Genomic DNA, 27,189 nt, shown 5'->3' with positions numbered 1-27,189 from the left:
TTGAGAATAATGGTTTAAGTCATTCATAAAGTTATGCATAATTTCATTGATTGTTATAAAAAAAACCTCCCCCCCCTCCCGACCTTCACTTTCATAAATTCAAATGGGAATTTTTCCTTACTATTTGAACTTCCTTTTCCCTCTCCTACTTTTGGTATTTTTTTTGTATTATTTTTCATATAAATGAGTGGATAATATCAAATCATTATCCTTTGAAATAAATAAAATCATGATCAACATTATGTGGTTCCTGAGGTAATTTTGGAATAGAGAGCATATTTGAATTGTAGATTAAATTTTGTTAAGTCTTAGTATTGGTTTTATGTTGAAAAATAAATATCTTCTTAATTCTATTTCTTTAAAACAAAATATATACATGTAGTACAAATGCATGTATTTAATCTTCATATATTATAACTTTAAAAGTTTGAAGCTTTTGCGTTTTTTCTGGTACAAGATTTAAAAAGAAAACAATGTTCATCATGATAATCAAATCAATTTGTACTTGAAGTACAGTAGTCAAAATCAGAAAGGATAAGTATCAATTAAAAGCTGTAATTTTAAGTTCTGAAAATTAAACTTACTGAAGCTTTTTTCTTCTTCTTTCTTTTCTGCACCTCCTTCCATTGTTGATCTGTTGGGAATGTGTTTCCCTTGCTTTTCCTGCAAAAAACAGAAAACATGTACATATTGATAATTAATCAAGCATTTCACTTTTAAAATAATAACAAATATATAAGTTGAGATAGAGAAGAGTACTCAACCAGCCTAACATGTGTCTGAATCCAACTAGAAATATCACTGAAGGCGATTAATACCCTCACCCTATGTTGTCACCATGGCAACCCATTTTCCAACACACTTGGAAAGCGAATCTTGCATGTCCTTACCCAAGATGAATGTTTGTGTCAAATTTTAGGAGCAACTGTTAAAAAAAACTGGGGAAGTAGTTTTCCAGGGTTTTGGGCAATAACATGCTGTTACCATGGCAACAATTTGAAACAATTCAGATTTCCAACACATGCAAAAAATATGTCTTGCACTTCAAGACCAATGTGTGTTCCAAATTTTATGAGAATTGGTTAGAAATTGAGGAAGTAGTTCAAAACGCAAGATTTTTACCTACATGTAATTTTTGCCACAATATACCATTACCATGGCAACACAATTTCCAAAACATGCAAAAAATGTGTCTTGTACATCTTTATCCCAAGACCAATAAGTGTTCCATATTTCATGAGAATTGGTTAAAAATTGAAGAAGTTTGAACCAAAATATTTTTACCTACTTTTTGCCACTTATGTTGTTACCATGGCAACATGATTTCTGATACATACACAAACAATTTGTCTCCAACATCTTTACCTCAAAACCAATGTTTGAGTCAAATTACATGAGAATTGAAGTAGTTCAAAACGCAAGATTTTTACCTAATTTTTGCCATAATATACCGTTACCATGGCAACACCATTGCCAAAACATCCGGAAAATGTGTCTTGCACATCTTTACACCAAGACCAATGTGTGTTCTAATTTGATTGGATTAACTTCCTTAATTAACAATTGAGGAAGTAGTTTGAAGCACAAGATTTGCAACCGACCGACCAACCGCCCGACCGACCAACCGCCTGACCGACCGACAGACCGGCCGTACACCGATACCTATATACACCCCCTTCAAACTTTGTTTGGCGGGGGTATAATCAATAGAATACTATAAGTATTGAATTCACTACATTTTTAAACTGATCTTTGAAAAGCCAAGGTACATGATTTATTTAACTATACTTTGTTTTCTCCTCACGCCTTTTGCGTAAAAAAAAAACTCTTGTTATTAATGAGATGATTCAATTGCTACAATGGACTCACAAGGGTTTGAAAAAGTTGATGCATGCAAGCCCTTTAGAAAGACATTGTTTTTCATTATCAGGTCCCATGGATACAACATAAATCCATCAGTCTTCTGTAGATCACTAACAAGCATTCAAATTTCTCAGCTATTAAATAAAATAACTTACATGTACTACTTTACTTACTAAATAACTACTACTTGAAATATGTATTCTGACCCAAACATTTAAATATCAAAGTTTACTTTAATATATAACAAAGACATGTAACAAGTTCATGGGTTCAGGGAAGGTCAGTCAGTCTGCAAGTCCCCATGTTAATGAGCAAATGAGCAAGATTTATCCAAGTCCTCTCGTGGCTGAACTCATGTCCCTGCAAAATCTCGTGAATTGTGAGACTTTCTTTCTCAAAGAATTTCTCCTTGAGTAGTATTGCTTATTTTTGTACCATAGGAAAGAGAAAATGTTTTATATTGGTTATTTCTTTTGAATAAAATATTTTGATAAATAAGTGAATTTTTGACCTGAAAAGATGCCTCAAACAGAATTTTCTTCCTATGTTTTCACTTGAAATTGTGCAAAATTGTGTGTTTTGGGCACAGACATTATTTATATCATCAGAAAGCTCAAACTCTATACTTTCTTACAATGTCTTGATATGTGGCATCTTTTAGATGGGTAAGCAGCCAGCTTTTTCAATCAAGATGCAAGATGAAATTTCTGAGTAACATAAAATCCAGAGTTCTGATTGGCTGAGTAATGTTTCCAAAACAACAGACGCGGGTAATTTGAAGAGATTACCACATGGAGAGTGTGACCTTGCAGAGGCCCAGTGTGGGGAACATTAGAATTTGCGTGGGTGTGTGGTCTCTATGACCAATCAAGAGCGCAGAATTCTTGTTTTTGAGCTACTAAATGTACTTGGCCTACGAAAAGCTGGCTGCTGACCCATCTAAAATACCTCTTCTTATGAAAATTATAACATATTAAAGCTTAGATCTTCAGCTTTATCATGATCTAAAAATCATTTGGGCTCAAACATTAATTAAGTGGAAAAACAACTTTTGTTGCATGAAAATAATTATTTTCTTTCATGTTTTAGATCAAAAGTTTCACCTATATTACACAATATTTTCAAAAATCCAAACACATGACCTGAAAGAATTACTTTTCTTCCTTATAAAGATACCAAAAACTTTAAATTTTTGTCAATATTTAGAGCAGCAATGGCCGAATAAAAAGAGGTGTTTTCGTCCGCACCAAGCTCATTAACAATGCAAAAACCCTCTAGTCATGAATATCACTAGGATAAAAGAAGCTACTTTTTCAGGGCTTGCCGACTGACTGAGGTATTTTCATCTGATTCTATTATCTCTCCATTATTCAACCATAGGTGGCAGTATTTACTTATTTGTGACCAACTGACTTGCATCTACAAACAAAAATTATGAATCCAGGACTTTGTAAGATACATGGGCATGTGCACAGAAAAAAAATCCCTCTTACAAATCTTTTAAAGCGCTCAGCAATTACTAATTTTCTCCCACTCATTTTTTTTTGGAACGTACATGTAATATCTAATTACATGCACATGTACCAAGCAGAAGTATTGTTTAGTTCTTTTGATATTCATCGAATTCATCTTGCTCTTAGAACACCTTCGTGAATACAGAGCAATTTAGTAACTAATACTCACCATGTGTGTGTCTCTACAAGACTGACAGGTTTCTGTTCAAAGGGACCATCCTTTTTGAACTGGGACTGCTTGCTAGTAGGACCTGGAACCAATTCAGCGCCTGGTACTGGTGCTTCCATTACAGCATCAAATTCTAGTAACACAAAGTAAAGTTATGAAATTAAAAACAATATCAATATCCTGCTCTTGCATTGGCTTAATCGGCCGTGATCTGGCTTAACCGTGTAAGTAATTTTTTGGTGTTTTTCTGTTTTTAAGAGTTATTTATAGTTTTGAATACTGTATGCTCTTTCATCTGACAAAATTTCAAGTTCTAACTCTGACCATTTTTTGAGATTCGAAAACCACTTTTTGTAAAATTGTCTCAAAAATCAGAAAATTTAAAAGGCAGAACTACGTAAGTCGACTTACAAAAGTATTTTTTCAATTTTTGACGATAATGAAAAGGTAAAACTATGTAAGTCTACTTACATAGTTTTATTACAACAATAGTTTCGAAAGTTGAAGTTGATTAATCAGGCAGAACTATGTATCTCCCACATTTCTGCATTGTAACAGTCGGGAGAACCGCATCACATGCAGCTAGCTAGTTTACTGCATGTTGCTTAGCGCAATAAGGAACCGCCATTTAAACTTCTCACAGTCACTGTGGTGCTATGGCTTCAAATTTGAGAGCCTGGAGAGGTAAACGGAATTTGAATTTATCTTTAGAGAAAATCAAAATTTCCCAACTGAAACAAGGTAAGCTAGACTATCTAGTATACTTTATTGATCAAACACTAGATCTATGTTTAGATCATTTGTTAGAGGTCTAACACCGATCATCATTTCTAAACTTTAACGTAGGCCTATAGTAAGGGTTTATAAATTTTTATTTTATACATCTATGCATATAAATTTTGATCTAAAATTAAATCTAGACTCTAGATCTGACTGTAAGTAGAATTTTTAGTCGCGATTTCTTCCAAAGGGAAACTTCTGCTAAAAATTAGTTAGCGTCAAGACTAAGTCTGACTAGAAACACTGACCGAGACAGTACGTTAAGAATTAATTTTTAGAATTAGCGATCTAAAACATTAAAAGTTAACTTAACTTTACATAAAGTCTTCAAAATAAACGACATGATAGCGATTCAACTTAGCTATAATTTTACTGTTAGATCTAGATCTATAACATGGTAGATCTACTGATAAACTGAATCAGTGATTTTGTTGTTTCAGTCTCTTTTTCTCACAAAAAACATGCGTGCGGTAATACGATATCATTTTCAAGTCTGTGACCAAAATATTTCACAAGCGAAGGGGGGTGCGATTGGAAGCTGATATTGTAAAAAAGACAAACGAATTCTGACATTTTTTTACATGTTTATATTTTTAAGTATTTGTTTATTTTTGGTGAAAGTTTGATGAATTTTATTAGAATATTTTGTTTGATAATGAATTCATAAGTGTTTGTTAATCCCAGGGACTCCCTGGTAATACGATCCATTATACGACGTTTTGCCTGATAAAACTTTGCAATGCGCAGGACATACATAGTTTTGCCTGATAAAACTTTGCAATGCGCAAGGACATACGTAGTTTTGCCTGATAAAACTTTGCAATGCACTGGAGATACGTAGTTTTGCCTGATCAAAAGCTAGGAGTGTAGTCGACGATTTAATCAGGTAAAAGCTCGTAAGTTTAAACAAGTGGAATGCCTCTGGCGGTCTCACCTGCATCACGCGATTCAATATAGCAGCATTTGTGACTTTGAAAACTACTATAACTTGCACAAGATCTTCAGTGATACTTGGTTACTCTTATGTCCACGTTTTATGAACTAGACCAATACACTTACAGAGATATGATGGTAATTCAACAAATACCCCCAACATGGCCAAAGTTCATTGACCTTACATGACCTTTGACCTTGAACATGTGACCTAAAACTTGCACAGGATGTTCAGTGATACTTGATTACTCTTATGTCCAAGTTTCATGAGTCAGATCCATAAACTTTCAAAGTAATGATGGTAATTCAACAGATACCCCCATTATGGCCAAAGTTCATTGATCTTTGACCTTGGTCATGTGACCTGAAATGTGTACAGGATGTTCAGTGATACTTGATTACTCTTATGTCCAATTTCTATGAACTAGACCAATATACTTTCAAAGTTATGATGGTAATTCAACAAATACCCCCCATTTGGCCAAAGTTCATTTACCCTAAATGACCTTTGACCTTAATCATGTGACCTGAAACTTGCACAGGATGTTCAGTGATACTTGATTACTATTATGTCCAAGTTTCATGAATCAGATCCATAAACTTTCAAAGTTATGATGGTACAGTAATTCAACAAATATCCCCAATTCGGCCAAAGTTCATTGACCTTTGACCTTAGTCATGTGACCTGAAATGTGCACAGGATGTTCAGTGATACTTGATAACTCTTATGTCCAAGTTTTATGAACTAGACCAATATACTTTCAAAGTTATGATGGTAATTCAACAAATATCCCCAATTTGGCCAAAGTTCATTGACCCTAAATGACCTTTGACCTTAATCATGTGACCTGAAACTTGCACAGGATGTTCAGTGATACTTGATTACTATTATGTCCAAGTTTCATAAATCAGATCTATAAACTTTCAAAGTTATGATGGTAATTCAAAAGATACCCCCAATTCGGCCAAAGTTCATTGACCCTAAATGACCTTTGACCTTGGTCATGTGACGTGAAACTTGTGCAGGATGTTTGGTGATACTTGATTAACCTTATGTCCAAGTTTCATGAACTAGGTCCATATATTTTCTAAGTTATGATGACATTTCAAAAACTTAACCTTAGGTTAAGATTTTGATGTTGATTCCCCCAACATGGTCTAAGTTCATTGACCCTAATTGACCTTTGACCTTGGTCATGTGACATGAAACTCAGGCAGGATGTTCAGTAATACTTGATTAACCTTAAGGCCAAGTTTCATGAACTAGGTCCATATGGATACATTCTAAGTTATGTTGTCATTTCAAAAACTTAACCTTCGGTTAAGATTTGGTGTTGATGCCGCCGCTGCCGTCGCCGCCGGAAAAGCGGCACCTATAGTCTCACTCTGCTATGCAGGTGAGACAAAAATTGAAGAAAATTACAAGATTTAATGAGGAAATCAAATATTTTTTGCCCAATTCCTTATGTTCCACAGGACACAGGAAAACAAAAAAGTCTGATACACCATTCTCCATTTTTTCAAAGAAAGCTAAAGAAGTAATTTTGAATGTTTAAGCTCGAATATCTCAGAATCACGTAAAAGGAGATACGTAGTTCTGCCAGATCACGGCCGTAATCTATCAGAACAAGGCCTCTGAGTGCTTTACCGATATAAAGAAGCATTCTTAATGTAATGAACATTTGCCACTAAACATTCAGGTCAGATACAGAAGAAGTATTGCATGTAATTGGAAACCCTTATTTCCATGCCTTTTTCCAAATGGATGCCAACCTTATTTCTACATTTTTCTTTAAACTAGTACTCCAAACTTGAACATCTTAAATCTGAAAGTCTTTATTAGCCAACTTTAATCTTTAATAATGAATTGGACTTGTATTGCACCAAATCAAAAGTACTCAAGGTGTTAAAAAAAATTTAATGAAATTAAAATTAAGAATGACTGAACAGAATTTTTTATTTTCAGGTTTGCAAAGCAGCTTCTGCAACACTTTCTTGGCAAAAATGCTTTTTGTAGCTCAGTATTTTGTGCAAGGACAGTGCTTTATTATATGGGTGTTGAGACAACAGCATCACTGCACCTAGAAACAAAGCATCAGGAGCTAGATAAATGTGTCCTATCATATTCTTATTATCATCCTAAAAAAAAAACTACATCATGTAGTATCTTTAGTCATACACTATTAAAGAATAGTGCTGAAAATATTACCTATTGCTTGAATCTGTTGAGGAAGGTTTATCTTCCCTCGTCTTTCCCTGGGTGCAGGAGATGAATGGCGCCCTCTATCACCATACTGTGGAAGATTTGATCTATTATGGTTGGTTCTTGGAGTGTCTTCATGCTGCTGTGGGAAATCAAAAACATTTAATGTAAATTGCTTTTAGATAAAATGTCATTGCCCAGAGGTGTATAATCTTTTTGAACAAATCCCAAGCTTTTGCTTCAGTATAAGATTTCATATTTATCTACGTTCAAGGGCATCGTCAAATATTCCTTTCTGTCAATATCAAGTTATGCAGAGTAAATTTCTTGGAAATATATTCAAGAAATGTGAAATGTTACTGGATTTGGAAAAGAAGACATTTTGGCAAAAGTGATATTTGAAGTTGTGGGGGCATTGTGATCTAGTGGTTTCGATTCTCAATATTTCAATGTGAGGGACGTGGGTTCGATTCCCAGCCAGCGTGTTTTCATTCTGCAAGAAATTTATTCACATTGCGCTGCACTCATCCCAGGTGAGGAGAATGGGTACCTGGTAAGAAGAAATTCTTCCAATGCTTGAGCGCCAGAAGTCAGTACGGCTAAACCCGGGGTAATAATAATATCATCATATATGTGCCTCTAGCATTCCTCGCAGTGTAGTGCGCATTGTAAATGTGGATATTTTCATGGTTGAAACCATGAAGATCTAGCAAACATATGATGTTCCAATAAAACAGTTTTCTCTAATTAAAATAAAGGAAGTGATTTGGTCTTGCATTCTTAGAAATTCCTATGTATATTTTGTAAGCAAATAAAAAGCAATGGCAATTGCAACATATTTATTAGATTGTATAAACATGACCTGGTTCAAGGCATGCTAACTAAGCACCAAGACCACTATATCCCTGATGAATGGACTTTCAAATAAAATAAAACTACAGACCTTTTCATCTTGTTCCATCCCTGTTCTCTCATCACCTCTCTCACCAGGATCACCCGTAATGTGATAGTCCATACCCCGGTCCTGATCAACATGGCCTTCTGAGGTAACCAATGGTTTGGTCTGGTTAGGAAGCACTGTCCGAGGTGTTTCAGCCGTTATTGAAAGTGGATGCTTACCGCCCTCAATGTTGGATACCACACCCCCAAAACCCTGTGAGTCCGTTGTGTCCTTAGCACCAAATGGATTTGTATTACCAGGGATATCAGTACCCTTCTTGTCTGTCCTGTATGGTAAAGGAAGTCTACTGTGATCATTACTAACTGTCCGGGTGTCCACACACTGGTGGGATTCAGAGCCCCTATCATCAGAATGGTCATTCCCAGAAGTTCTTGAGTCTTTATGGCTAGTTTTGTTTGTGTCATGTTTACTCTGCGGGACATCCTGATTGTGAGTCTCTCTACGTGATTTCTCTGAATCCTTGTTTTGTTTCTTGTAGGCACTTTTGAGGTATTTTCCAAAGGGATTCACCCCCTCATTTTCCTGTTGTCCTGTAGTAGTTTGGTCATGTGAACTAGCATGGCTGCCATTCATGCTCCAGTGTGATATGACCCTACTTTGACCGTCATCACTGTCATCCATGTCCCATTTTTTCTTGTTCAAGGTATTCTTTGTGCTATTCAAGTATTCTGTCCTATTATTAGATGTCTCATTGTACGGTAGTGATTCATCATCAACTGAATACTGTTTTTTGTGTTGTTCATGTTTCTGAGATGTTCCATGGTGGCTACTTTCTTCTCCTTGATTCTGTTCAGACATTGCAAGAATGGCTCCTTTCTTATACTGCGAGTACTTAGCTTGTCTGCTTGACCCAGACATATCAATCATGTGTTCTTTTCGCTCTCCAAGGGTGTAACTCTTTAAGAACCCTGCCACGTTTTTCCCCGACGGTTGCAATGGAGCATGATATCCTGAGGAGTCAGTCCGTGACTCTACCTCTGCTCGGTTCTCCTTGGAACTCTTTTTGGACTTGGACTTGAGAAACTTGAGTTGCGGTGTTTGTATCTGTGAGAGGACATCTGATCTGTTTGAGGGTCTCATGTCCATGTCTGCTTCTGATTTGGTCTCTGAGATGTGGAGCTTGGACTGAAGATGTTGCTGGTATCTTCCAGTCACATCATTCCTGGACTGAGGGGATTCATTATTTTCAATGAAGCCTATTTTAGCTTTCTGCTTACTCTCTCTGAAAGAAGATAAATCAAAGTTCACATTTAAATCACATTAGTAGTGATTTCAGATTTCAGATGAGATGTGTTGCTAATATTTGGGGACAAAATTTATTCCTGTTCAATAATTATCATGTAGTGGAGAGTTAATCCAAATATTTAAATCCATGATAGTCCCCATAAACAGAGATTACCAGCATCACCACAAACTTGTGGCAACAGTCCTTATCCCCTACTCCACTAAGCATATTCAGTGCATTCTTCATCCTTAATCAAATAACCTCCTTTCCCCTTTCACCTGCTCTTTCATTTTCTTTGGTCATCCCCTCTGCACTGAAACATCCACCTCACACTCAAACTACCTTCTGAAAATATGCTCCTCATCTATTAAATTGTATAATGATGGTAAATAAACAACCCAAACACACTAATGGTTGTACTCCTAAAAAAATCAAAGCATAAACAAATTATTTCCCAAAATACATAGCATACCATTTTCAGGGAGTGACGTAATTTGGATTTCTTTGATGAAATCTAAATCTCATCTTCATAAATGAAAATATATACTCATTTTAACAAGACATGAGGAACCAAGCAAACATCAAAATAAACAACATGTAAAAAGAGTTTGAAATAGAATGTCATGAAGTGTTACCATGCCAGCCATAGCCTGGCTTTTTTTCTCAATACAACTAAAGGATCAATATCTCTATCAAAATTAAGGACAAGGACCTTTCATTTTCTCATCGGTTATTAATTAATCATGGAAATGGCCACTCTGAATTTAAAATATCCCATCACTGATTAGCTTGGTGAGATCAATCAAATCACAGGCCACACAAAGAATAAATGAAAGCAAACTGATTACAGCCTTCCCCCACTTCAACATCTCAGCAGGTGCGATATGCCTGAAAACACCTGCATATCTTGGGGTAGAGTCACCAACAGCTAAAATCAATTCGATTTTTAAATAAAAATCAATTTTGTGAGAACTTGATTGGTCAACTGCCTTATATGATTCACATCAGGGAAAAAAATTAATTAATTTTTTTCGGGGGCTCCATTTTCAATTTTTTGTAAAATTTCGGGGGCTCCATTTCTACCTTTCGGAGGCTACTTTTTGCATTTCGGGGGCTCTTTTCAAATGCTACTTTTTTGTATTTTGAGGAATACCTGTTCACTTATTCATGAATTATTACTTATTGTTTAATATTGTATGATTTTTTTAAGTTATTTTTTTCATGCTTAGAATCTTGGATGTGGGTGTGTGTGTGTTTGTGTGGGTGTGACTGTGAGTTGAACTTGGATATAAATGAATTCAATATCTAATTTCTACTCCATCTATTCCAGTACAACAACCTGTACTTGGTCATGTTATAAAAGGCCCACATACCCTAACTTTTCCTAAAGTTCTTTGAAAACGCAGATCTCCACGAAAATTGCATTTCTCTATGGGGGAGTCTAAATTTGGTGAGAATGAACTCATTAATACTAGTAACTTAAATATACATGACAAGAAATCATCAAACTTTATTGGCAGTTTTTAATAATATACCCGAAATGTAGACTCTGTCTGAAACAGAAAATCACCATCATTGAGGCCTTTACTGAGCGAATTGTCCCCCAGAGCTCTGGCAGAGAGACAGAGCTCAGACTGGCTAGCTATTACAAGCGCCAATGCGGGCGTTCGTGAGCCTCCCGCGGCCTTGTAAAATAGATGGAGCTTTGTTTGATGATTTATTGTCTGATATTTACCTCATCCCCTAGAAAAATAAGACAAATGATTTTTAAGTAATAATCAACAAATAAGGTAAGTTATTATGGATGTTAATAGGCCGTTTTGAAAAGCAAAGCTGAATGACAACTCACCAATGCGAGGTTACTAGCCTCTGGGATTTATTTCCTGTGTAATTCGAATTATTTTATCACAGAATTGTGATATCTGTAGGGGAAAATGTGCATTAGAAATTGCACATGGTGGTAGTCATAATGGACCCCTATACATGCAACCGTTTCCCGACCGTTGCGTTGATATTTTTTTCATACCATGTGTATGGAAAAACGTGGTACAGAAAAAAAGACGCAACTTCGGGATTTCAAATTGTGCTTCTCGCTATTTTCAAGGCTTGTTCATGATTTTGAGTGTGGATTTTTGATGATTTTTAAATGGTAAGCGGAGCTCGAGCATATGGCGCTCATGGGCCCTGAGTTGTATCGCTCGGCAATAATTTCGGGGGCGACATTAAGATTTTATGTCGCCCCCGAAAGCATGATTTTTGGTGATTTCATGGGCGACTTTAGGCATTTCCGGGGCGAATTCGCCCGCCGCCCCCGTGTATTTTTTTCGCTGATTCACATAAACTCTTGTAAACACCTGAATATCCTTGGGGAGAGTAACCAACAGCTAAAATCAATTCTATTTTTATATATAATTAATATAGTGAGAACTTGATTGGTCAACGGCCTTAAATAATTAATTTCAACTCTTGCACATACCTAGGTGAGAGCTCGTCTGTACCATCGCTATCATCTTCCTGTCGCCTGGTGGTGAATGCAGACTTAGGCCGGATCTCGTTCCGGAGCAACCTCTCAGTGTGAAAGGCCCTATGGTCAAGACACTGGTCTATGGTGAAGCGCTCAGATGGGTCTAATCTTAGTGTGTGCTGTACAAGGTGAAACACAAAGATTTTGTAATCAATTGGAGCATGAGAAAATGTACAATTAATGCATTTCAGAGAAAGGAGTTCATTACCAACGTTAAAAAAACAATAATAATAATAATAATAATAGACAGTTCTTGTATAGCGCATAACACATTATAAATAACGTCTCTATGCGCTTCCAAATGTTACAATACTTTATCAGTGATTGACCATACTTTATCTGTAATATACAGATAATTAAACAAGTTATGTGGTCACATGATAAAATCTTTGAAGCATGGAATACAGTGCACAAGTTAGTTGCACAAGCTGCATCTTCAAAATGAGCATTTTATCTTCATCTTTATCATTATCTTGATCATCATCATCATCATTATCATCACCAATATCACCACCAACAATTAATCGTCGTGACCAATCTCACGATAATCACCACCTTCTCCATTAAAAAAAACATCAAGCAAAATCAACCAATGAGTATACGAATCAAGAAAGTTGATAATGATGTGCTAACTGCATGAAAAAAAATTGCTAATCAATGTTCTTCATCAAATCATTTAAAACAGATCAAATTTATTTACCGCTAGGAAATCTAACATGACTCCATTGATGATGCCAGCATACTTTTTCTCGATTGGCTCTATGACTGAAATGCTAGGAAACTGGGGATATAAGAGACAGCAGGGATAAACTAGTTTCTGTTTTTAAGAAACATGTTGAATTAAAAATTTCATATGAGAGATTCATGTTAGTTTTTAAATTCATTAATACAAGTATGACTTTCCATTACTCAAGGTAATGCTTTTGAAGTAACAATAGATTATTCAAGACAAGTTACAATTACCCCAAATAAAACTCAAAATTTATAAAGATTTTGGCATGTATTCATAATTAAGTACAAGATTTTGAAACAAATCATGCCAAAAGAGGACTTTCATTCTATATTGAGATGTAAATTGACCCTAATTCTTCTGCAGTTGGTATAAAATATAAATAACAAAAGTCCTTTATTTACACCAGTAAATTTATAGGTGACTACTACAAATTTTCAAAAGATATCTAACTATCTTTCAAAAGACAAAAGTAATTCTTCTTTGGTGTACACGTTTCCATAGTTTAGCTAGAATGTTTCAATCACACTTTTCTTAAGACGGGTCCCAAGTCTCTAGAGACAAAAATCAATATGTCAGAAAAGTTGACTAAACCTGGGACCTGCAACACAAAGATTAACAAATAATTGTACTTATGATTTCACACTTTGTTGCAAACCAAGTTCATTGCAGTTAATCATAAAAACTGTTTCTACAGTTATAGAGGGACCCGGGCCACGTATAACAGATTAGCGATCAATCACTAATTTGAGAGAATACTGTCTGGTTCATTGTCAGTGAACTAAGCACATGCAATGATGGTCTTGATAGGCAATTTCATTTAGCAATCAATCGCTAACCTTTGTGCTACTGGGCCCAGGATAGATCATTTACCTTTAAGCCAGAGAACCTAGGACTATTGTTGAAGATAGCCATCTGATAGTGTGGTAGCGGACCTAGGATCTTCTGAATCATGTAGAGTTGATCTATCTCACTCTCACCAGGAAACACAGCATTACCATCACTAAGTTCACCTAAGATACAACCTATGGCCCATACATCAACCGCTTTACCATAGGCACATCTAGAATAGAAACAAAACAGTGTTGAGAGATTAGATTGCTGAACTTCTTTCCAAACACATTTTAGTATGATGCATTCCATACAACTTGAAATTAATTTGTTACCCACCTTAATGCAATAATATAGACAGATCAATGAAGATATGCAATGAAAAGATAGAAAAAGAATAGTCGAAAGATTAGATTTTAAATTGCATGCGGCAAGAATTTTTTTTCAATGATGATTTATAAAGGCATTCAAGAACCTTTAATAATCATATAGAAAAAGGAATATTTCAATGTCATCTCTGCATTGAAATTATCTTTAATTGGCCAAATTGGGCCAATTTATTTCTAACAGATCTAACAATCTCCCTATATACAGTCCCTGTGGCTATTGTTCAACATTGACATTCAGGGGCGGATCCAGCTTTTTATAAAGGGGGGGGGGTTGGGGTGGTATGCGAGGGAGCGTAGCGACCGAGTCCAAGCGAGCGGAGCGAGCGAGGGGGGAGGGTGTGGGAGGGGGGTGTCCCCCCTCCCACAGTAGGGAAAATTTTTGAAAATCTGTGTGTGAAAATGGCGTTTTCTTGCATCTAAAACACCACTCTTTTTGGTATAGAGGTCGTTGCCAAATTAAGAAATAATAATAATAATAATAATAATAATAATAATAATAATAAATGAAATAAATACATAGAAATAGAATAAAATAAAATTACAAGTTTAAAAAAAAAGATAAGATTTAAAAAAATGGTCCCCGGATTTTTTTTTTGGGGGGGTTGCAACCCCCCCAACCCCCCGAGTTGATTTGCAATCGATTTCAAATTTCTCCATCAGGCAGTAGTTTGTGAAAAGTAATGTGGCCCCCGAAGATTTTTGCCTGGACAAAATATTCATTCTGAAACTGAGTGCATTCCTGGATGGACAATAAACCAGATGAGAAGTGAAGGTTTAGAGCAAGACATTAACATCCTAGGCAGCTTCATCGCCACTTTCTCCCCCCCCCCCCCTTTTCTTTCTTGCCTCTTGATTTCATCTCTGTTCTTTTCAATTTGTCTTTATCGAACCTAATAATACCAACCACACAATGAACAATAATTAGTATCTATGTAACTATTGTTTTTATGTCAGAGTCATTGTTACTTTTTTTCCAAGCCCATGGTCACATGCATTTAATGAACTATTACACAAAGGGGCAATAATAAGATGAAATATGTCAGGTACCATAGGGGGTATTCATAAAGTGAATGTACTTCATAATGGACACAATATACCAACATTCTATGCATCTAAATGGACCTATTCTTCTTATCATGACAGCAGGGACTAAAACAATGCAGCAAAGTGTGGTTCTTAAACTGGGTCATTACTCAAAACATTTAAACAATAGTCTACTTCTCAATAATGATATCAATGATATACATGTATGTGAAGGATGATGGTGTATCATTTTGTTGATGATCATTTTGTGCTTAATACATTTTCACTATGCTGAACCAATTCAGCATAATGGTAATGGATACAAGAGCATTACTCAAAACATCTATAAAGAATAGTTTACTTCTCAATAGTACTTTACTATCAATGCTACATGTGAAGGATGATATATAATGTACTACTGTATTTTGTTAAGGTTCATTATTGATACTCACCCTAGCAACAGTTCAGGAGATCGATACCATCTTGTGGCTACATAGTCTGTATAGTTGGCTGAGCTATTCCCATCAAGGTTTCTTGCAAAACCTAATTAAAGAACAGTAAGATATGCCATGTTAACACAAATTTTATTTTAACAAATCCTTTTTTTTCATCTGTACATTTTTTAAAGTATTTAACTTTATATGAATCAGTGCATTGCAATGAGTTGGTGATAATGTAATGTGGTACCATTATATATTGAAAGGTACTAGCATACCTGAGGAAGAGGGTAGAGTGGCCCCCCCCCCCCCCACACACACACACGCAAAATTTTGATGACCTTTGACTGGAAGGTGCTTACAGAATTTTTTTTATTCTTTTAACTCTTTTTTTTTATACATGTTTTTTGTAGCTGTTAGAAAATAGTGGAGGGAAATTGCTTTTGGAAATGGTGGTGACCTTTGATCGCTTTTTTTTTTGTTGTCAGATAATTTTTGCCTCTCCTGACAATGTTTTCAAGGTATGCTTCGCTGATAGTCCTTCAGTTTTGGTTGATATTATCATGACACACAGCTATCAAACAAAACAGATCTACAGTAGATGTGAAATGATAGAGAAAAAATAAAACCTGACGATCAAAAAGCAATTGATACCATTCTGGTGATGACAGAAAGTAAAAAGGTGTGGTAGTACATTACATTTTAGACAGTCAAGCTCATGTCTACTCTAGAAAAATAGCAATGCAGAGAGTGGATAATTTCATGCCATATTTTTGCCATATATCATCTGAAATTCTAAAAATTTAGGTTATATTTTTGTCATGTCACACACATCAAATTCAAAGACATTAGGTCATGTTTTTGTCATGTCACATTAAATTCTGATGTCAACCTTGACCAGGGAAAATAACATGCCATAATGCATTCCATGTCAACTGAAAATCACAAAATTTTGAATTTTAATGTTAATAGAATCCTATTCTCTACAGTACTTGCTCATTTTGAAAAAAAATCAATCATTTTGTTATTATTGCTGATTCTATCATCATAACCACTTTAATATTTGAATAATAGGCTGAGAATCGGTATTTAGTGTAACAGCAGAAGCCAGCAGCACATTATATACCTAGCATGATATTGAGTGCAAGTGAATATTGTCCTCTAATTAAAGGGATGGTCCGGGCTGAAAATATTTATATCTTAATACATAGAGTAGAATTCACTGAGCAAAATGCCGAAAATTTCATCAAAATCGGATAAAAAATAATAAAGTTATTGAAGTTTAAAGTTTAGCAAAATTTTGTGAAAATAGTCGTCATGAATATTCATTAGGTGGGCTGATGATGTCACATCCCCACTTTCTGGTTTCTTATGTTATTACATAAAATCATATTTTTTTCATTATTTCATACTTGTGTGAATATGTTTCCCTTATAATGAAATAAGTTGCATCAATAAATATCTAATGCACTAAATCAGTTGTCAATCCAATTTCTCTAGTTCTTGGAGGAAAAATTTTGAATAAACCTAATTTCATATAATAAAATACAAAAGAACAAGTGGGGATGTGACATCATCAACCCACCTAATGAATATTCATGACGACTGTTTTCACAAAATATTGATAAACTTTAAAATTCAATAACTTTGTTATTTCTTATCCGATTTTGATGAAGTTTTCGGCATTTTGCTCAGTGAATTCTACTCTATTTATTAAGCTATAATTACTTTTAGCCCGGACCATCCCTTTAAAGATACATACATGTACATGAACCATAGAAGGCAGAAACTACAACATTGCATTTTCATTCTAAACATGTTTACATGTAAGGCCATGTCCTTACCCATACTATTCATTATCTAAAAATAAATTCATGCCTAAAGGTCAAGATGGCAGAAATATGAAACATAGGCTGATGGTGATGAAAATAATATTAAATACAAAAGCAATGCACATTAATATTATGTTATTGTACTAATTTGGTCTATTATTAACTGGAGAAATGACAAGCAAACTACATGTAGATCACTTTAACCCTTAAGTGCACACTTACACAAAGATTGTGTTCATCGACCACTGGTGTAAATCCTTGTGACACACCTACTGTTCAGGGGGAGGGGGGATAGTTTATCCCCCCCACGGATTAATGCCCATGTCATTGACAATTTACATTAAGCCCAAGGTTTTGATTGGCTGAGAGGCATTGGTCAATCATGGTTACTGTAGTAACCAGCAGTGAATGAAAAAATAGTGTTATTATACTTCACTTCTCCTCATAAAACTGAATGGGAGGGTATGTAGGCATTAAACAAATAATTATTGATGTCACTAATTGTTCAGGTGCAATAGGGTGAAAGTGGAGCTAAATTTACAATTTTTACACAAATAATTACATACAATGATTCTGAGAAAATTATATTCAGGTAAAAAAATACTTCCCTTGTCACATCTATATACATCACGTCAAATGCAATAACAAAAAAGGTCATGTCAATGAATTAAATGTTTTGTATATATGTAAATAAATTTGCTTTTTTTATAGTTTATTGGAAAATGAGAATCAAATATATCATGATGTACATGAACACAGGAGTTGGCAATGATATTTCTCAATACAAAATACGTCCTAGTACTTACCAAAATCACAAAGTTTTAGAGTGTCATTTGAGCTGATGAGTAAGTTTTCAGGCTTGATATCTGCAAAGATGAAATTACAAAAAGTGGTTTTTTCTTATCACAAGAAATATGACATTATCATTACTTGATAAGTTTTCCAAAATAAAAAGTGGGGTCCCCAAATAAAAGATTAGAAAATGTACTGGTATGTTGTTTAAAAATTGACATTGATTAATGACAATAATATTAGATATCTCAAAATACAGTAAAATATTGGTTCTTTCTCTCTTGATCCATTGATTGATCAATTGAACTATGCATTATGTTCCAGATAACGAACAACTTTTATATACTGTGTAATTTTTTTTAAATAAGAACTGATACAGTATGAAGGAGAACTGTTTCCCTTTCTACTTTAGTTTACATCTGGGCCCCGTCTTACAAAGAGTATTTTTCCTACAGGAAATTTGCACAATGTCCTTTGTACACAAAGAGAAGCACACTAAATCTTCAAGAAAACAATGAATGTATATCTTTTGTTTACAAATTTGTTTACAAATTAATGTATATCTAGAAAATATTTTGAACATACATTTAAGATGTTGAAGTTGCTGGCCTTCCATAGTTGTGGTTGACCAGATCAATCGCATCTCTTTGTAAGATGGGGGCCCTGAGCTCCAAACCATAAATTATCACCAAGAAAATAGCCAATGACCAATCAACATCATTAATGCCTACTAGGCCTGGGACTTTCAGGTATTTTTTACTTCGGGTACCCGTGGTAATTTTCGGGCGGGTACCCGGGTAACCGAAAAACATGTCGCATAGTAGCCCTTATTTACAGAACCAAAACACAACATGCAGACAATTGTCACAAGGTTTATGATTTAAAAGACATATACATGTTTCTCCTTACCTCTATGTATGACATCATTCCTATGGCACCAATGAATAGCCTTGATCAACTGATAGATGTAACTCCTATTCAAGGAGGGGGAAAAATGAGATTTAATTATTTGTACATAAATATTTAAACGGTGCGTGGATAAAGAAATCCTAGTTGGTAGCCACAATTTATTAACTGAATCATCTATCTGACATCTAAACATTTGCAGCAATTCTAATTGAGGAGGGGGATTTCACCATTCCGTTAGTTTTTTTCCTCATTTCTTTTCTTTTCTTTTTTTTACTTCCTGATAATTTATTCCATTACCACGGTAATTCCCAATTAAAATCTAAACAGAAATCACAAGAATGACCTAAACATGTAAGTAAAGTGCATTGGTCTGGATTCAAGCTTTTGTTTCAAACAAAACAAAACCCTACTCAAGACCTACCTGTTTGATAGATGATTCACAGTTGTGGGTCAGTCGATTGGAGGTGCACACCAGTTTTGATTTTTTATTTATAGTATAGTTGCATTAGCTGTGTCATTTTCCCCTGCCTCATTATTTTTTTTTTCTTTCTTTTCTTTTAATCCCAAGTATAAACTATAAACAGAACAGTGCGCTTAGAAACACCAGGAGTAAGTGCCTTATAAATGTTATGTATTATTATTAAATATCAAAACATGAAAAAAAAATACCTTGTCAGCATTCATTACCAGACATTATTTATGTAAGAGGGGCTGTAGATCTCTCTCACTAACCTGACTTTTTCTGGTGATACTCCCTTCGGATTCTCCTCTAAAAGTTCAAGCATATTCTAATAAAAGGGAAAGAAAAAGGTTAAAAAATGCATCATCATCTATACATGCATTCCCATGCCCCTAATTAGATGTAACATGTGATGTAAGTTGCTCAGTTCATATTGAAGTTCCTCAGAAGCTTGAATTACCCTAGAAATTCTACATTTGAAGGACCATACTAGAAACAACTGAACAGTGCAATACATTTTGTCATATTTTCTAATCATCACAAGTAAATGCCTGATGCAAATCATTATCATCAACTTTGCTTAACCAGACCTGTAAAATTTCTGGACTAAAAAACAACTGGTAAAAGAAGACATCAATATTTGTTTTCCAAATGAAATACCAAAGTACATTGCCAGTGAACTTGTGGGGCATTCTAACAAGTTGCCTTACAAATATGAAGATGGAAAGAATCAATTCAAAAGTGTTCTAAGTGGGGTACAAAACAATAAAGAAAATATTGCTACCACAAAAAGTGCATACAATGTGGTTATAACAGAGCCATCAAGACACTGGCTTCGTATCTGGTTGAATCTAAATGGGATCAGTGATTGATTCTTCTTAAATAATTCAGAAAGTGCAAGCTGACATCACCTGGCATCTGCTTCTAATTAGCTCATATAACAGAGATCAACTTACTTTCTCTACGTATTCAAAGACAAGATAGAGCTTCCCACGTCGTCTAAATGCTTCCCTGAACAGATCAGAATAAAAACAGTATGAGAACATATAAAAGTAAAAAGGATGCACATACCGCAGATGTCTACAAATAAGATATTTGATGTGCAATGATATTAGTGATCATCACATCATAATTCAAAACAAGTTTTTTAGTCTCAAAATTTATTCAGTGCTGAAACCCTATTACTGACGAGAAAGAAAAGGACAAACAAAACAGACAGAAAGAAAGACATGAATAGCAAATTTGATAAAAAATAAAAGTACCTAAACTAAGAATTAGGGTGAGCATGACCTCCCCCCCCCAAAAAAAAAAATGTATATTTGCCCCTCCCTTTGTCTCTGTCTACCATTCACTAAACAAGTGGAATGCCTCTGGCCGTCTCACCTGCATCACGCGATTCAATATAGCAGCAGTGCTGATTTTGAAAACTACTATAACTCGCACAAGATGTTCAGTGATACTTGGTTACTCTTATTTCCACGTTTTATGAACTAGACCAATACACTTATAGAGATATGATGGCAATTCAACAAATACCCCCAACGTGGCCAAAGTTCTTTGACCTTACATGACCTTTGACCTTGATCATGTGACCTGAAACTCGCACAGGATGTTCAGTGATACTTGATTACTATTATGTCCAAGTTTTATGAACTAGACCAACACACTTTCAAATTTATGGCTGTAATTCAACAAATACCCCAATTTGGCCAAAGTTCATTGACCCTAAATGACCTTTGACCTTGATCATGTGACCTGAAACTTGCACAGGATGTTCAGTAATACTTGATTACTATTATGTCCAAGTTTCATGAATCAGATCCACAAACTTTCAAAGTTATGATGGTAATTCAACAGATACCCCCAATTCGGCCAAAGTTCATTGACCCTAAATGACCTTTGACCTTGGTCATGTGACGTGAAACTCATGCAGGATGTTCATTGATAATTGATTAACCTTATGTATAAGTTTCATGAACTAGGTCCATATATTTTCTAAGTTATGATGACATTTCAAAAACTTAACCTTAGGTTAAGATTTTGATGTTGATTCCCCCAACATGGTCTAAGTTCATTGACCCTAAATGACCTTTGACCTTGGTCATGTGACATGAAACTCAGGCAGGATGTTCAGTAATACTTGATTAACCTTATGGCCAAGTTTCATGAACTAGGTCCATATACTTTCTAAGTTATGCTGTCATTTCAAAAACTTAACCTCAGGTTAAGATTTGGTGTTGACGCCGCCGCCGCCGTCGTCGCCGCCGCCGCCGTCGCCGCCGCCGTCGGAAAAGCGGCGCCTATAGTCTCACTCTGCTATGCAGGTGAGACAAAAAACCACAGACATACATGTGCAAATGAAATTACTGAACCAAAACTCCCTACATGTATGTGTATCTTCACGTACAAGAGGAGAACATTAACTTGCTTATATGCCATCCCTCCCATTCATTGGCCATTTATGTTTCTAATCATTAATAATTGATCATTCCCATCACAAGGTGAATCAATTTCACAATGTATGAATCCCTTTTTCAATTTATACATCCCAATCCAATAATTACTTCTTGTTTATTGCCTTGTCATAGAGATCAATTAAATGTCATAAAAAATTTCAGGGGCATCCAGCATTCGTAACTGGCATTTGGCTTTTATTGGTAATAAACTCGGCCTCCTCGATATTAATAAGCTGCCATAGTTATTGTGCTGCAGGAATAGAGGTGATATTATTAATGCCCTGTCGCATTTACCATTCATCAGTAGTTTATCTTCATAACAAGTATTGATGAACATCAGACAGTGCTTTATAGCAATTTCCTGTATGGCCACATTGCCCAAATCTATTATATTTTCAAAATTTAAAAAAATCTGAAATTATTATTAGCCTGCAAGTATCATTTGGGTGAGGTTGTTTTGTGTGTTTGTTGTTTACTACGTATACTGTAATATTTCCTTCCTTAAAGGTTTGTTTTATAATTATGATTGTAAACTTTCTTTAAGATCATGTTCATAACTTAGTAATTATCATTCTTTGATACATGAAATGTATGTACATGTAAGAGTCAACTATTTCATTTGTAATATATATAATCTAAATTACCACATAGTTGCAATAAATGAAGATCAATAGCAATTAAACAAACACTTTATCTATTAAACATTAATTTTAGCACATAAACTGAATTATTTCACAAAACAAAACTCTTTTAAAAATGTTAATACATACTGTACATGTACATGAACTAATATTGTGTTCCCCTTTGAAACAAATGTAATAGTGTTAAACCACAGAAAGCATGAGTTATTTGCTTTCTTCATTCAATGCAGTGTAAAAATTAATCATGATAAACAAAAACCAATCCAACTTGCAACTCTCACTTTAGCTTTATAGCTACTATATATTATAATGAAGCCATATTGGAGAGGGGATTTATTCCCGATATGAAACTATAAAGGAAAATATTGTTGCCTAGGTAACAAGCTAAATTTACAATGTACAGCATGCAAATGTACACTGTACAGTTTCCTCACACAATACTCTTTCTAGAGATATTGTACTCAATAAAATGATGTTCCTTATCATTATCAAACTAAAACAACTTGATATCATGATTTTACATGCATGCAGGTTGTAATCTTACATGTATGTACATGTATGTTGTGTTGTTTTTGTAGAATTTGAGGTTGTGGTAGCGGTATCTTCATGTACATGTGGTATTTGTGGTAGCCATAGTGGTATTAACATGGAAGGGTTTGGAAAAGAGATTCCATTTTGTGGTTTACCTAGACAAATACATGTACAGACCCATATGTTCATACTGTATGCTGATAAATAATCATATTAACTGCAATGGTAAACAGTCAACAACAATAAACAATAATGATAACAATAATAATAATAATCAGAATGATAATAATGATATAATAATAACTATAATACTACTACTACATATGATACTAGTATTAATACCAATACTGATACTAATAACAATAATAATAATAGTAATAACCAGGGCTCGACATTAGCAGTGGCCCGGTGGCCCAGGGCAACCAAAAATGAGAATGGGGCCACCAAAATGCTGTAAAAGCTCACTCTTAAGTGGCCCAGTTGGGCTACCAAATTTTAGATAAATTGTAATGTTTTCTATTGTTTTAGGGCCACCAAATTTGCTTTGCGGGCAACCAAAAATATGAAATTGATGATTTTGATGGGCTGATCGGGCAACCAAGAAAAAAAGTTAGTGTGGAGCCTTGGTAATAACGATATAATAATAATAATAATAAAAATAATTCTAATAACAATCACAAGGCAAAAGCGATTTTGTGTAACGCCCACATATGAAAATAAACAGAAATATCGTGATTTGAGAGGGCATACAACAGAATTGTATCGAAACTTCATTGTGAAATGACTGGGATGGAATAACACTTGTCATAAATGCCTTGCACATAAACTTTAATGTTGACCTGAAAATGACCTTTGATCTTACCATGTGACCTCCGACTGCAGCATAACATGCAGGTCGCCTAAGTCCATCTACCATCCAAGTATGGTTGAAAAGTGACTTATGGTTGCGGAGTTACATGTAGGTGTCATAAGAGAGTCTTGCATGTAAACTTTAACGTTGACCTGAAAATGACCTTTGATTTTACCATGTGACCTCCGACTGCAGCATAACATGCACGTCCCCCACAGGGGCCGCGGAAGCGGGGGGGGGCTTGAGGGCTTCAGCCCCCCCCCCCCCCACTTTCTTCCTAAACCATGTACAAAAACGTAAAAATGACCATATGATTTGTGGTTTTTTGCATGGTCAGCCCCCCCCCCCCCCCCCCCCCCACTTTGAAAACCGTTCCGCGGTGGGCGAGACAATAGAGGTAATACTGTATTTGATTTATAATTTCTATAGTGCTATCTAAGAATGGCACATAACAAGATAAAGAACATTAACAAAATATATCAAAAAACAAAACAAATGGGAATGAAATTGAAGGACCAGTGACCTGGGCCCGTAACCAAGTTTAGCAATTAATTGCTAATTTGAAAGAACAATTCTGATGAATTCCTAGTCAGCCTACTGAGAAAACACACATGCAACGCAATTAGCAATTAATCATTATCTTTGTGTTACAGGCTCCTGGATGGAGAAACCTACCTGAGTTCTACAATGTTTTCTTGTTTTAGCTGTCGTAGGAGTTTGAGTTCCCTAAGAACTGTTCTTCTTACATCTTCATTGTCTGCAAGTTAATCAAACATGTATGATATTAAATAATATCTTTACTATTAAGTCGCTAAGTTTTCAAGTTTTTTTTCGAAATTCTGTGTCCTTTGGTGTTCTAGACATCTATTCAGTGTCTTCAGAAATATGATAACTCAATTGTTGATAGTCAAAACTTTAACTTGTATACCAGTACTGTGCAAGCACTCGTGTAGATTAACTAGGCAAACACATGCTTACCACAACAAAGTACATGTTTTATCTACAATATTCCATTTCAATGCATTTTTGTTTTGATAAATTTTGATTTTGCTTTGATTTTCATTTTTTTCTTCCTATTTTGGAGGCCAGAATTTGCATTTATTTTTCTGTGAAATTTTGTAAATTTCATGATCTTCACAAATTCTGTGAATGTTTTTTTTTTGTTATCTGTTCTGTAATAAACTGGGGACTTTATCCCGGATACTTGTATATTTCTCAACCATAGGCCTACAGAAAAAGGCATGTCTGTCAATGAGAAACAGCTCCCCAAATTTTAAAAAGTCTATTAAAACTTATCTTATCCTTTTACTATATATGTAAAGTATCACTTTACTGATGTAATCTTACAATGGCTTTGAATAATGAAGCCCTGTTCAGTGTTCACAACCTCTGCTTTAGATGGATCAATTACATACAGGTGCTCATTTCACATCAGTGTCATAAAGGGTGTGTATTTTAGGCAATGAATATACATACATGTACACGTAGGGCCCCTGATCTCAATTACAGTTTGCAAATACTTTCAAATTGAGATCATCAATCACAATACAGTATATCTTTATAATTCAATCATTACACACAAAAATAAAAGCATAGAAAGTATAAGAGATTCATTTTTCATTTGACTTCAAATTAAACATTAAAATTGTACAATCATTGATCTCTGTGAATATGCCTTCTTTTGAATTTTACCGAATATTCCTAGGAACTGTAGCTCTAGAAATTACAGCTCTAGCTTTATACCAATACCATAGGCCTACACTTGTAAAAACTGCAGTAAAACTATGTAAAACGGGTACCTCTCTGATATCTAATCTTGGAGGTACATGTACTGAGACAATTTAATGCAAATAATTACATTTCATTGATAAATTATGCAAATAGCAAAGCAGAAGATAGAAATAGATAAAATGAGGATACACCTAAAGATAATGTCCGTTAAATGTATATCAAAATCTGTATAGAAATATCGTTTTGATATGCGTTGTTAAGAGTTGATAATGCAAATATTAATGGATTATTCCATTTCTCACTCAAATCTTCATTTAAAGGGGGTAATTTTGCACATTGCATTGATTTTATTTTTTTGATTGACTACTGGATTATACATTTAGGACCCTTTCTCTATGCAATTTATTATTTAAGACCCTTCCTTCAAACCCATTTCTTACAATAGAAAGCTACATACATGTAAAAGAATGTATCTTATACTATCCTTTTATATGGTCTTCCTGATGCACAAATTAACAAACTGCATTGAGTACGAAATTCAGCCGTTAGACTGATTGCTAATAGTTGTTCATGGGAGACTGTCACTCCACTGATGAGGGAGCTTCACATGCTATTGGGTCCTGGAACAAATTGATTTTAAGATCCTCTTGCAGACCTTCCAATGTTTGAAGAAATCAGCTCCAGTCTATCTTCAAATATCAGAATTTATATTCACCCTCCCGCAACTTCCGCTCAATTAACAAATCACTCTTAATACATGTAGTTCCTGCTACCAATACCCAGTCTTATATGGGCCACAGTCTCACAGTCTTTTTATATCACATCCCCTCAACTCTGGAACAATCTACCACGAAGTATATAACAAGCAGATTCAACAGAGAAATTCAAATCCATGTTAAAAACCTACTTTTTTGTTAAATAACCTTTCCCTTCGCATATGAAGCCCCTCAACTGTCTGCAGTCCACTGTGAACTATACAATTACTATAATTTTGGGCTGAAATTCCTTCTCTCTATCTATTCTTTCCTATGCTCTTAGAAGGTGGTTTCAGACCGCCTCGAAGTTCGTCAGTTCCAGGTATTTTGGTAATGTGAAAGCAAATTACGCGTAATCTCCCCGAAAGGAAATACCCGCTAAATGGTAGGTACTTGGCGAAATTACGAGAACTTTCGCGGGGATTTTTCCAAGGTCGCAGGTATTTTGGCAATGTGAAAGCAATTTACGGGAACTTTTAGCCCATGTGCGTAGTTGGGTGCGGGCGCCGTGGGTGGCTGCTGAGCTAGTGATTTTGAATCTCGCGCCTCGCTTGCTTATCAGACCATAACTGCGCATGCTCGTAACTTCGGGAATTTATCCCGAAGGGTATGTTTCAGGGCGGTGTGAATGCAGGAATAATTAATGGGTA

The 27,189-nt window shown here is 35.1% G+C and overlaps 1 protein-coding gene across 7 annotated transcripts in view; it reads right to left on the bottom strand.

Moving 5' to 3' along the window:
• LOC129261019 (cyclin-dependent kinase-like 5) overlaps positions 1 to 27,189 on the bottom strand; it is a 45,246-nt gene that overhangs the window by 5,229 nt on the left and 12,828 nt on the right. For 4 of the 7 annotated variants that reach the window (XR_010296646.1, XM_054899049.2, XM_064114148.1 and 1 more), the window contains exons 5-17: positions 24,729 to 24,810; positions 20,532 to 20,586; positions 19,848 to 19,903; positions 19,116 to 19,180; positions 18,221 to 18,280; positions 15,598 to 15,688; positions 13,776 to 13,965; positions 12,873 to 12,953; positions 12,125 to 12,291; positions 8,406 to 9,645; positions 7,469 to 7,604; positions 3,547 to 3,679; positions 585 to 663 (exon numbers count right to left, since the gene is read on the bottom strand). Coding sequence is in view for 6 of the 7 variants with exons in the window: in XM_054899049.2 (XP_054755024.2) it covers positions 585 to 663; positions 3,547 to 3,679; positions 7,469 to 7,604; positions 8,406 to 9,645; positions 12,125 to 12,291; positions 12,873 to 12,953; positions 13,776 to 13,965; positions 15,598 to 15,688; positions 18,221 to 18,280; positions 19,116 to 19,180; positions 19,848 to 19,903; positions 20,532 to 20,586; positions 24,729 to 24,810 (2,435 nt within the window). In the remaining variant the exon portion in view is untranslated. The remainder of the gene's footprint in view (positions 1 to 584; positions 664 to 3,546; positions 3,680 to 7,468; positions 7,605 to 8,405; positions 9,646 to 12,124; positions 12,292 to 12,872; positions 12,954 to 13,775; positions 13,966 to 15,597; positions 15,689 to 18,220; positions 18,281 to 19,115; positions 19,181 to 19,847; positions 19,904 to 20,531; positions 20,587 to 24,728; positions 24,811 to 27,189) is intronic. The other 3 variants (XM_064114150.1, XM_064114152.1, XM_064114151.1) reach the window with 1 other exon arrangement.

This window comes from Lytechinus pictus, unplaced genomic scaffold, assembly GCF_037042905.1.
Source record: "Lytechinus pictus isolate F3 Inbred unplaced genomic scaffold, Lp3.0 scaffold_19, whole genome shotgun sequence".
NCBI lineage: Eukaryota > Metazoa > Echinodermata > Echinoidea > Temnopleuroida > Toxopneustidae > Lytechinus > Lytechinus pictus.
Note: the sequence above shows the minus strand (reverse complement) of the source record. Positions and strands in the feature narration are given on the sequence as shown.